General features: G+C 40.6%; 1 protein-coding gene across 3 annotated transcripts in view; it reads left to right on the forward strand.

Annotated features, from left to right (window-relative positions):
* AGPAT3 (1-acylglycerol-3-phosphate O-acyltransferase 3) overlaps positions 1-12,533 on the forward strand; it is an 88,682-nt gene that overhangs the window by 69,753 nt on the left and 6,396 nt on the right. For all 3 annotated transcript variants that reach the window (XM_015883787.2, XM_015883777.2, XM_015883783.2), the window contains 7 exons: positions 127-353; positions 4,647-4,816; positions 4,993-5,154; positions 7,558-7,711; positions 8,596-8,698; positions 10,141-10,216; positions 12,121-12,319. In XM_015883787.2, the coding sequence (XP_015739273.1) occupies positions 176-353; positions 4,647-4,816; positions 4,993-5,154; positions 7,558-7,711; positions 8,596-8,698; positions 10,141-10,216; positions 12,121-12,319 (1,042 nt within the window). In that variant the 5' untranslated portion in view covers positions 127-175. The remainder of the gene's footprint in view (positions 1-126; positions 354-4,646; positions 4,817-4,992; positions 5,155-7,557; positions 7,712-8,595; positions 8,699-10,140; positions 10,217-12,120; positions 12,320-12,533) is intronic.

A 12,533-nucleotide genomic window follows, 5' to 3' on the forward strand; every position in this document is an offset into this window, starting at 1 on the left:
AGCAAAGAGTTTATGAGATTGGATTCCAGTTGCTGAAGTTGCATGAACTGTTTCAGCACTCCTATTTTGCCCTTTCTCAGGACTTGTGAATCAGAAATCAATTAGATGCTTTTCTTTCTCTTGCAGGACAGTTATTCTGAGTGACGGCCCTTGCACACGCTTCTGAGTGGTTATCATGGGCTTCATTGCCTTTCTGAAGACCCAGTTCATTGTTCACCTCCTCATTGGGTTCGTCTTTGTTGTGAGTGGACTGATCATTAACTTCATTCAACTATGCACACTAGTCCTCTGGCCCATAAACAAGCAGTTTTATCGCCGAGTAAACTGTCGTCTTGCCTATTCACTTTGGAGCCGTGAGTATGCTTGAAGGAGGCACGAGGTCTGGGGGTGGGGAGGGGAGTGTTTTTTGTTTCTTTTTGTTAACTGAAGAAAAAAATACCTACCTATATGCACACACTCACAAGAGAGCTGCTATATTGGAAGTAGACTCTTTGAGAGTAGTTCAGAGCCACTGCATTTTCTGAAATGTTGGGCAAATGTACAGAAGTCAAGTCACTGAGACATACTGTCCCTCTGTTCTATAAAAGCAGTAGGAAGTAAAGCTCCTTACCACCCCATACCCTACCTTTCTGGGTAGGACACTGCTGATCAGTAACATCTTCACCCTGCTTTGGAGCCTCTGCTAAGCAGTGTGAGTAAGTGGAATTCACAGAGACTGCTTCAGGTGTTTAGTATAGGCACCATGCTGACCTCTTGTTCAGGAGCTCAAATTGGCTGTGTAGTCTGCAAAGACAGATGTCATCTAGAATAAATGCCTTTATAGCTGGACTGTGTGACAGCTTCAGAATTCTCTCACACCCCACAGTATGTGTCAATGACACTTGTGTCTCTTGTGAACAGTTTTCTTCCTCTGCCTCTGGGAGAGCTTTACACAGTGAGTTCAGCTGCTTTACTTTCCTCTTTCAAGACTCTGCAAAACTTCCCCCCTTCAGATGGTTTCATTTGCCATCATAAGGTTTAACAGGAAATTAGATTTCTGAAGTGAACATTCTGAAGGCTCCTTAGTTCAAATGTCACCTCCTATTTCAGTAGTGAATCATCTAATTTATTTCTGTTCTCCATCTCCTCCCAATATGTGCGACCACTCACCTTAGTGCTCAGCATCCAGCTCCTGCTTTGGGTAAATGAATCACCTGAACAAGTACTCAAATTACCACTGATCAGTCCACTGACAGGCACCCACATTGCTTAAGTCATCAGTGTGAAGTACTACCAACAAAGACTATCCAAAGTATCAAGTTTGGATGTGTTTTAAGATGATTGTCCTTATCCTGTGTTTTTTGTCCCACCTACTCAGAATATTGTCTTAGAGGCACACAAGAAAGGAAATTATTGTCCAAAATGATTTGGAGAAGATAGATAAATGCATTGCATCTAAGATAACCGCTCACGTATAGCCTGTTGTAAATTAAATGAGTGAGAAATTAAGCTGTGAAAATGAATGCAAATATTACATGGGATTGTACAGTGCTGATGGCCTGTAGTGGAAGAGCCAGAGAAATAGGCACTGTGGTTGTGATTTATAATGTAAACATAGACGTGGTGCAGAGACGGGGAGCAGCAAGAGTCAGTTGACCTAAAGCATTGCTTTCCCACATCTGTATGTAATTGTATGCTGGGGTGGATTGCCAGCATTCAGAGCTGCTGTTTGCAATCAGGGATGGCTCAGAAATGCATTCATTTATGGTACAGTTCAGATAACTCCTTCATTAACGAGGTGGCATTCCCTCCTCCCTGTCCTTCCTGCCAGCACCTTCCTGGAATAACTTGGTGCTGGAGATTTCTGACTCTGGGCTGAAAGTAAACACGTCACTGCATATTTAATTCATGAAGGGTAGTCTGTATCCCAAGTTTTCCCATGTCAGCTCTCTTCTGATGACTTATGCTCTTGGATAGCAGTGTGTTTAGTTTAGTCCAATGCCAAAGCCAGACTCAAATTTTAGTACTTTAAGCTACCTCTTGTTTATTTTTTTATTTATTGAATGGTTTGGGAGGTCATAAACCCACTTGCTTTGGTGTTTTGGATTCCACACCGCAGGAAGGATTTTTGTTGTAATAAAATATTAGTTCTCAGTGGCAGCTACATGGAGTATCCCAAACATTGCAAGTTGTACATTCTTTTGGTTTAGAAATACAGGCCTGCTGTAGCACTGACAGGATCAGTACACACAAAATAGCTGTAACCCACACACCAAAAGAAAAAGGAAATGAACCCACTCCTTGTTATAATTGCTTCATTTATCAGTACACTTGTAAAGGACAATCTGTTTCCTCATATGAATTCTCTGGCTCATCAACCCTCCTCTTTCAGTATGAAATCTGGCAAATCTAAGCAAAGCTTCCTCCACTATTTTGGAATCCATAGTACAAGGAACACTTCTGCAGACTCTGCAGACTTTTTACTTGATGTTGAGAAAGAAATGGACCCATTTTATTTTTGTTAAGAAGATGTAGTGAATGTAGCAGTTACTAGAGCTGTTCACAAGGAAATATCGCTTGGAGCATTACACTACATTTGGTACCACTACTCCAGTCTCCCAAACACCAACATGAAAGAACATAGTTCTAAGCTGACGACATTCTGCTTGCATGTAGCAGGCAGGGAAATGATTTTAAACCGGCAGAGGATAGATTTAGAATACATATTAGGAAGAAATTCTTTACTATAAGGGTGGTGAGACACTGGAACAGGTTGCCCAGTGTGGCTGTATATTTCCCCTCCCTGGAAGCACTCAAGGCCAGGCTGTATGGGGCTTTGAGCAACCTGGTCTAGAGGGAGATGTCCTTGCCTATAGCAGGGGGTTGGAACTGGGTGATCTTAAATATCCCTTCCAATCCAAACCATTCTATGATTCTTACACTGAGCCAGAATAATCAGAACAAGAAAGAAAAGTGATAACATCTTTCCCAAAGGAGATAAAGCTGTAAAAAAATGATGAAAAACTCTAGTTTTTATGAAGTTTTCTTTTCTCTGCTGCAATTCCAATTGGCCAGGGTCGAACTTTCTCAGTGAACAAATTGCATACATTTGTCAGGCCTCCAAATGAGGGAGTCTTGAAAATTATACAGGAGAACAGCCTGGCAGATAAGCTACAGAAGATATGTGTCTTCAGCAGATTAGGATGGTTTTCCCTTACTATTCACCCAAGTACTGCGTTTGCTTTCTCTGTGATGTGATGCAAAATTGGATTTACTCCTATTTGGCAGCAAAGACAGAACAGTGTGAATTGTGATCCCACTGACCAGAAGCCTTCATGCAGAAAGGCACTGCTCCATTTTGCAGAACCAAGGCTTCCTGGCAGAAGATTGAAATGTGGTGTGGCAGAATCTGATGCAGAGAACTGAAAGGACTCCTCCTAGTTTCGACCTTGCATATTTCTAATGGTAGCATCAGAAGAGCTGGAGTTTTTAACTGCCATAGTTGCGCAAACAAAGTTTGATTGCATCTATAACTTACTGGAATGAGAAAATACCAATAGCTACAGTTTGCATGAAAGCAAATCTTCCTACTGGGAAAATGAACTATTCTCATACTTTTTATAGTTGTCCCATGATGCCATCAATGCTTTCCATCTGCCTTGTTGTACTGAAAAGAGATTAATAGTCAAACCATAGTAACTACGCTAAATGTGTGCTGAATTTAAATGGAATAGAATCATAGAATCACTCAGGTTGGAAAAAACCTTAAAGATCATTGAGTCCAACAACAACCTAACCATAGTACCCTAACTAACAACCCTCCACTAAATCATGTCCCTGAGCACCACATCCAAATGGTTTTTAAACACATCCAGGAAGGTCTTTTAAGATGAAAAGGAAGGAAGCTGAATATAAGAAGAGTGGATAATGAAGGAAATGTACAGAGTGGAGGAAGAGATACACTGCAATACTGACAGCTGGGAGAAGATGGAGGGGAAAGGGCTTGATCATTCTTTTGCTGTACACAAAAGAAGCAGTTTACCATTCCTGGCTTTGTGCAAGCATTTTGATAAACTAGTTTGAATCTCTGTTGCTTCTGACTCTGTCGGTGACCATAATATTGAATGTTAAGAATCCTGTGTTCTAATATTAAAAATCTCTTGCAGAAGACCTATGCACCATATCCCTTTAAAAGCTCTTCATAGGTCTGTTTATCTCCATAAACCTTGTTTCATATTGAGTAAAAGCATTAGGCTGCATCTATGCATAATTTGTGTTCCACCTGGGAGAATGTGTACTCATTTAGTGGAGCAATCAGCAGCTCAGCTGTCTGTTTTCAGGTATAAAGTTTCTGATATTTTTTCTGGTGATCAGAAAATTTCACACTCGTACTACAATGTCTAAACTTGCCACTGTTAAAAAGATGTTAAAGTATCTATATTGCATATATCCAGTTCTCTAAATACTGCTTAAGGATAGTGTTTTAATTAGGTCTATAGACTTACATTCTCTCCTTTAATCTCATCTGGGTTGAACTGAGAAGATGACAAGTCTTGTCAGGAGTCAGAAAAGACCAGGCACTGCATGGGGCTGCTGTTGAAACACTGAATGTTTTCTGTAAGCAAGCATCAGCCCTAACTCCTCTCTCTCTTCTTCATGTTCCTCAGAGTTAGTAATGCTGCTGGAATGGTGGTCGGGCACAGAGTGCACCTTGTTCTCAGACGAGGCTACGGTGAATACCTTTGGGAAAGAGCATGTCATCATCATCTTGAATCACAACTTTGAAATTGACTTCTTGTGTGGCTGGACTATGACGGAGCGCTTTGGAGTGCTGGGGGTATGTGCCATAAGCTTTCTCTTCATCTGGAGGACTAAGAGGTCTATCTTAAACCCATGCAGATTCTCAGATAAAACCCCATCAGCTTTTATCACCTTTTTATAACCTTAATGCTTTCGCTTCATATCACATTCAGCCATGACATTTTTGGCTTGTTGTTTTTGTCTTTCTCCAAGAGTTCCAAAGTTCTTGCTAAGAAAGAGCTATTGTACGTGCCCTTAATTGGCTGGACATGGTACTTCCTTGAGATTGTTTTCTGCAAAAGGAAATGGGAAGAAGACAGAGATACAGTAATTGAGGGATTAAAACGTTTGGCTGACTATCCTGAATACATGTGGGTAAGTGTCAGTTTTTCTCCTCTGGTACTGACTTGCCTGGAAGTGAAACAGTGAAATTGTGCTCTTGCAGTGCAATACCTTATATATCAGGAGAAGGTTTGCTCCCTACTTTATTTACATGCTATCATGGCAAACATGCTCTGTTTCAGGGCATCTTTTGGTATGTGAATGTAAAGTGTTGCTCTGTTTGCCTGTTCTTAATGATAGGCATTTGGAAAGCACTTCAGAAGCTTGCGTAGATGATTTACGGGCTTGAAGATAATTTATAAAATCAAACTTGTGCAATGCTTAGGATAATTTCATTTATACTTTCTCATCCTTTTAATTAACAGCCGGTATTTGACAGGTAAATCTGCATAATATTAGGTTACATTTTCTGTGGTAGGATAAAAGAACACAAAAAAAGTCTCTTCTGGAAAAGGGGATGCGTGTGGGTGGATGGGTGCACACACCATAGGTTTTAATAGGAAGTTCATGCGTTGGTATGTCCTTTGGTCTATAAAATCATGCTTCCTTAAAGTCTATATGAGAACACGCATAACTGCAAAAGCAATTGTAAGCTTACTGTATTTCCTTCTTATTTTGACATTATTTGGAGCCAAGGGTAAACGTGTACGTTTCATTATATGCAATGCTGTTAGACTTTGCTATGGAATAGTCAAACTATTAAATTTCTTTTATCTTTGAATGAAAATATTGAAGTAAATGTAGTGTTTTGATTTTCTAGCAGTACATTAAAAGTGTGGTTATTTGGCTCATAAAACATTTTAAGAGGTTTTATGCACATTTTAACTGAATTTTGATGCCATTCAGCACAGCTTGTTAAAATGAATGGTGAAATAGTAGTGCTTACCTTGTTCATAGTGAGTGCATCGTTCAGGATTTTCTATCATTACAAAACTACAAGATTCAGAAAAAGAGGATTCTGGCCAATGTATTTTCAAGCACTGAATAACTAGAATACATCAGTATGAACAAGATTGAATACATCCTTCTGATTACTGTTTAAAAATAAAAGAAGGAAAAACATACCCTTTAAAATTCATCAAGTCTGTATGATAGTTGCAAATCCATATATTGTAATGATTCTGTATTGAGATCCAAGTACTGGTCTCTGGAGAAAACAACTTAAAAAATATAAATGCAAAATATAGATAGCATTGATTACTTAAATCAAGACTTCCTGCGTGGTAATTTAAATCATGATTAAAATTGACTTAAACAAATCAATTCCCTATTTATTTATTTATTTATTTTTGCATTCCAAGTGTTGTAATTAGCACTGTCTGTACAGCCTTCCTTCACTGGGTCTTTTTCACAGTGCAGTCTGTGCCTTGCTCATGTACTTGGTTCAAAAGGGTCGCTTCTCCATTGAGTTACAAGAAGATGAGAGTTTGGTATAGGGGAAAGAGAACTTGAATTCAAGACCAGAAGCTCAGTGTGCAGTATTAGCCTCTATATCTTCAGCTGTCCTCAGCACCTGCCTGTGGTTGATCTTGTTTTCATAATGGGTCCTCAAGGGCCCAATAAAGGTGGCAGGACCAGCTCCAATGCTGTCACACACTCAGGCACTTCCAACTACTTTGTGCATGGCTTTGTAGTTTTAACACTCGTTTAACTTACCTTTTTTGATGGACATTATTTGCATATACTACAGAGGAAGAGTGGAGCAGCTGCAGCTCTAACAAACTGCAGGTATATAGTGACTCATTCAACAAGTCTTTCTTTTGAACTGTAGTGTTACAGCATTACATGGAACTGCTGTGAGAAAGAGTAGTAGCAACTTTTGCTTTCCCCCAGTGCCTGTTGTACCTGTGGTGCAAAGATTTGTGTGTTTCAGTTCTGCACCATTTCAAAGGTAAAATCGAAGTGTGATGGGAATTACGTCCACCTTTCAGAATGACCAGGGCTAAAAAGATCTTCACCCCAAGGTGCTCAGACGGGCTTTGTTTGTTGGTTCTTGGCTTGGCTTTGCTCTATTTCTGGTTTCTCTCTTAAGTAGAGCAGTCGTAACGTAGAGGCTGGAAAAGGACAGATAGATAGTTTTGTGCTGCCTGAAGTCAGTATGGGAGGATCTTACAGTCAGATTAATGCTTTACATGATGAACAAGGTAAAGGTTTTAGGAAAACACATCAATTTTATGAACACAACTGGTACGAGTAATAAAAAATAATAATTGGAAAAGCTTTCAGACAAACAAACAGGTCTGTCCTCAGATGAGTAGTTCTGCTCATACAGTACAAATTGTAAATGAGCAAGGTAATGATTAATACACTTTTTCTTGAAGTGTTTATGTACACACGCACAGATATATGCTTATGTTACAAAAAATGCTGGTGTTCTGCTTGGTTTCTTGTGATCACAAGACATCCTTGTTCTCGCCTTTTGTCTTGCTATACTAGTTTCTCCTGTATTGTGAAGGAACTCGTTTTACAGAGACAAAGCATCGTATCAGTATGGAGGTAGCTGAATCCAAGGGGCTGCCCAAACTGAAGTACCACCTGTTGCCCAGAACCAAAGGTTTCACCACTGCTGTCCAGTGTCTCAGGGGAACAGGTACTGGCAAGCTGTTTTTTCTTCATGTTAACTGTAATGCGTAGCACAGCGTATTCCATTCATTGTGTTAAATACAGTTAGCGAGTTGGCAGTAATAAACATTCACTGTGTCAATTATTCTTTTTAATATTTATTTATTTATTTAATGGCCTGGGTTGATAAGGACCACAATGATCATCCAGTTTCAACCCGCCTGCTATGTACAGGGTATACCAGACCAGGCTGCCCAGGGCCACATCCAGCCTAGCCTTGAATGCCTCCAGGGATGGGGCATCCACAACCTCCTTGGGCTACCTGTTCCAGTGTGACATCACTCTCTGTGTGAAAAACATTTTCCTAATATCTCACCTAAACCTCCCCGTCTCAGTTTAAAACCATTCCCCTTGCCCTGTCACTGTCCACCCTTGTAAACAGCCATTCCGCCTCCTGTTTAGATGTTCCCTTTGAGTACTGGAAGGTCACAATGAGGTCTCCCCAGCGCCTTCTCTTTTCCAAGCTAAACAAGCCCAGTTCCCTCAACCTTTCCTCACAGGAGAGGTGCTCCAGCCCTCTGATCATCTTAGTGACCCTCCTCTGAACCTGCTCCAAGAGCTCCACATTATTTCTGTACTGGGGGGCCCAGTATTAAAAAACCAGTCTTCTTATGTATGCCATTGTTGCTTAGTTCACCAAGTCAGGTTGTGTTTTGGTAGCACATGTGAAACATAGTTGATAACATCAGGTGGCTGAAATAGATAAATACAACATGTAAGCACAAAGTGGTGAAGGACTCTGCCATATGGCATCATTAATGCAGGGGCCCTGGTGCTGTTTAATGCAAGGGCGCTGGTAACGTGTTTGCTAGAATCGCTGATGTAACAGCTATTTTTTCTTCTTTACAACAGTTTCAGCAGTATATGATGTAACACTAAATTTCAGAGGAAACAAGAACCCATCTTTATTAGGAATTCTCTATGGAAAGAAATATGAAGCAGATATGTGTGTAAGGTGAGTATCTCATGATGGAGGTGATCTTAAGATGTGTGCTTTGTGTGTGTCCAAAGTGTATGCAGATGTTGGAGGGAAATGTCCTTTGCTGCAGTTCTCTTTTCTCTGTAGGCCACTCCTGCTTCTGTTTGCTTTCATATTTGAGAATCGTGCCCTGATTTTTGCCCAGCAAGTCACAGCACATTGGATGGGCTTTTTAAGGCTGGATATGACAGCACTGTCAGTACAGCTGGGATTTCCCCAAGGCTTTTGCAGTGAGGGTGCATACATACCGCCTTCGTTTTTCTGCTGGGAGCAGAAAGGCAACTAATTCCTCTGTTCCCTTTCCAGTCTATTGTAAGTGTGCACATAGTATGAATAGCCTGTCCAAAGCTAGTAGTTTCTTATAGTAAGTGGCGTAAAGCTCCTTACTGTGCCAGTTTCTCTCCTTCTGTCTCATGGTTTGACTAGCAGATTAGAAGTTAAATAATGCTGAATTTCAAACATCGTATGAATTGAGGTTATACATTCCTCACATTCTTCATTACTTTTTTGCCTGAAAGATTGACTGTTAACACCTAACACCACAGCATATACTTCACACATGCACACATACATGTCCTTTCTCTTTCTTGCTTTCTTCTGTCTCCTTCTTCTTTCAAGGCCTCCTTGTGATCATAGAAGCTACCAACACTTTCCTGTTGATTTTCTTCCTTTCCCTTTTATGTCTGCAGCAGACATGGCTTAGATAGAGAAAGGAAGCATGTAAATTCTTGTTCTTCACATATACATATGCAGATACCTGTGCAAAGGTAAGGAGCTTAGTTCTGTAGGTGATCCAGTCTTTGTCCTGATGGACTCCAGAGCTAAACAGGTAAATGTTATTGCTGTGAGTACCCTCTAGTGGCAGCATCAACACAGCAACAATTGTAGCAAAGAGCTTTCAGCAAATGACTTTTCACCGAGCTTTTATTGAGCATTACTTATATTAATTGAGCATCTCCTCCTGTTAGAGCTATTAAAAGGAAATCTTCAAACCCTAGTTTTCAGTTTGTTTATGGGATACGGAAATTATTAGAAATGTGTTAGAGTATCTTCCCTCTGCCGCTGCAGGCTCAAAGGCTTTACATCGAGTTGTGGAAACACATTCCCCTGGTTGAACAGCAGCAAATAAATTTTATGTGCTATCACTGAGTCTGGAGCTCTCCCAGAAATAACACTTGTGTTCTTACTGCCCTGCTGTAAGATGTTTTCTTATAAAGATCCAAGTTTTTAGGTGGCAAATCAGTCTCAATTCATCTGCACTAAAGAAAGAACTGTGCCATCAGTGACACTGTTACATCTAGGCTGTCTTTTATTGAATGGGAGATCTTCTCTAATAAAGGTCTGAAGTCAAAACACCTGTATTTTCTCTTAATTCTTTTGTTGTTGTTGTTTATTCCTTCACTGCTCTACTAAACCAGGAGATTTCCTCTGGAAGATATCCCTCAAGATGAAAAGGAAGCTGCAAACTGGCTTCATAAGCTTTACCAAGAAAAGGTAAATAGCTTTCCTTTCTTTTCTTTTGCTTTCAGAATTTTCAGGGGTAGTATATTAAAGAATTGAGAAATTCCACCAGAGGGAGAGAAGAGATGGAAATATATTTAATTTGGTAGCTATTCCTCAGAATATTGAATGGAGCAGTGTAGGTGTGCTGTTAATAGAGCCCTTTAGCCACCCCTCTGCAGCCACTGAGTAGCTCTCAAATTGTTGGGAAGCACAATGGGCTTCATAGATGCTGAGTTGCAGAAGACTAATAGCAGTCAACCATCTTTTTACGTTCTTCAGCTCTTGGGTCTCTGTCACACATTTCTAAAAGCTCCATATTCCCTGTGGATGCTCTTATGAACTCAAGGAGAGTGATAACTGTGCCACAGGCAGCCAGTCCAGGCTCTCAGAAACACTTTGCTTGTATATTTCTTCCACACATTTCTTCTCTGTCTCCTTGCAATACCTCTGAAGTGGTGTGTGGCGCTGTACAGATAGTCCCTGGGATCTCTTTCCAGGGACAGACGTCACAAATGGCTGGAGTGCCTTCAGAGGGCTCAAAGCTTTTTCTCATTTCTTATCTTTTTCCCCATTAGATAGTTTATTTCATGACCACAGATCGAACAGGAGATAGGAAAGAACTGTAATCTACATTGCCCAGCCCTAATTGTTGGCTTGTTGAAGCTGATATGTATATTTTGGTTGTGGTATTACTCCTCTCTGGGGGGGTGTGGGGAATGGGAAGCACAGAAATAATAACTGTCTTTGCTTTTCTTCCACTGTGTTAGCCTACACTGCAGCATTTCCAAGCTTACACTTAGCCTGTAGGTCTGTAGGAAGGCAGCAAATTCTAAGGGTCTGGAATACTCTTAGGTATGAGAATTCCTGCTGAAATTGCCTGGTTTGGGGAGAACTTCATGAGGTATTTTACAGGGCCTTTCTTTCTCTGTGTCTTCGTTAAACAACCAGTAGCAGGGCAAAGAGATGCAGCACAGAGCATCCATTCTGCTTGGCTCCGTTCTTCGGACAGAATGCTCTGCTTTGCTTGCAAATTGAGGGCTTGGTGTTCCTTGCTGATGTTTGCTGTTCCTCCATTAAACTTGAGAGATATGAGAGATGTTGTCAGGGGAGGTATAATTTATATATGTGGGTATTTCATATATTGATCTTATGCTTGTAGCAGTATGTTGTAACTGGAATCCTTAAAATGCTCTTCCTGTACAATAGATAAGGCCTCAAAAGGCTGTGTTATTGGCAAAGAACAGCTTGAACATCTCAGCCCTTCATAAGAGAAGCTAAAAGGAAAACAGCTTAAGCAGGGGAAAAAGTAAGAAATAGCCTAACTTGAACCATCCTTGGTAGTGACTTGGATGTCTTAGAAAGCACTTTTACAAACCCAGAGAAGAATAACGCAGAGAAGAATAATGCATTTATGGTTAGTACAGTGCTGTCTTTGCTGGTCAGTTTGTGATCTGTCTTCCTCTTTTTCGCTGTATACACAGCATTGCTGGGCTGTGATTTGCTCAAATCACTCTGACCTTTCTGGAATTAAAAACAGGAAGAAAAAGCATCCAGCTAAGAGGCCAGTACTGTTTGAACTGTTGCCTCATACTGCCCTAAACTTCTATCAGATTAAGAGAGCAGATGAAGTTATTTGGTGATGGAAAGGCCAATGCTGTTTCACTTTCTGATCATGACCAACATAGCCTTCAAAGGGCTTATGTAGTAGTAGCTCTGGCAGTCAACTGAAATGCCCAAACAGCAAAAATGCCGCAACAGCAGATGGAAATGGATGCCATGTACATTCTTGACAAGTATGTACTGCAGAGGATGTCCTTGATGTTGTCCAAGACTTGTCTTGGATTGCTTAATGTAAACATGTGGTTATGTTTTCAACCACCTTCTCTTTCTTGCAGGATGCTCTGCAAGAAATGTACAACCAAGAAGGCACGTTTCCTGGCCAGCAGTTCAAACCACCTAGGAGACCATGGACTCTCCTAAACTTCCTCTTCTGGGCCACAGTTCTTCTCTCCCCTCTCTTCACATTTGGCTTTGGAGTTTTTGCAAGTGGATCACCTCTCCTTATCCTTGCGTTCCTGGGATTTGTCGGAGCAGGTAATAAAAGCAGACAAGGTGCTAAGCCCAGTGACATGTAATAGGAGCCATTAGTTCTGTGCATTACGATTATGAATGGGACTCGCAGAAGAGCAAATTATGTAGTCTTTTACCTTGTATAGTATTTTTATTATTTGAAAATCATGAATCCAGGCAGACTTGCCTTCATATCTTAAGCACTATCTATAACAATCGATAGCAAGGGAGTCTTATA

Source organism: Coturnix japonica, chromosome 1 (assembly GCF_001577835.2).
Source record: "Coturnix japonica isolate 7356 chromosome 1, Coturnix japonica 2.1, whole genome shotgun sequence".
Taxonomy (NCBI): domain Eukaryota; kingdom Metazoa; phylum Chordata; class Aves; order Galliformes; family Phasianidae; genus Coturnix; species Coturnix japonica.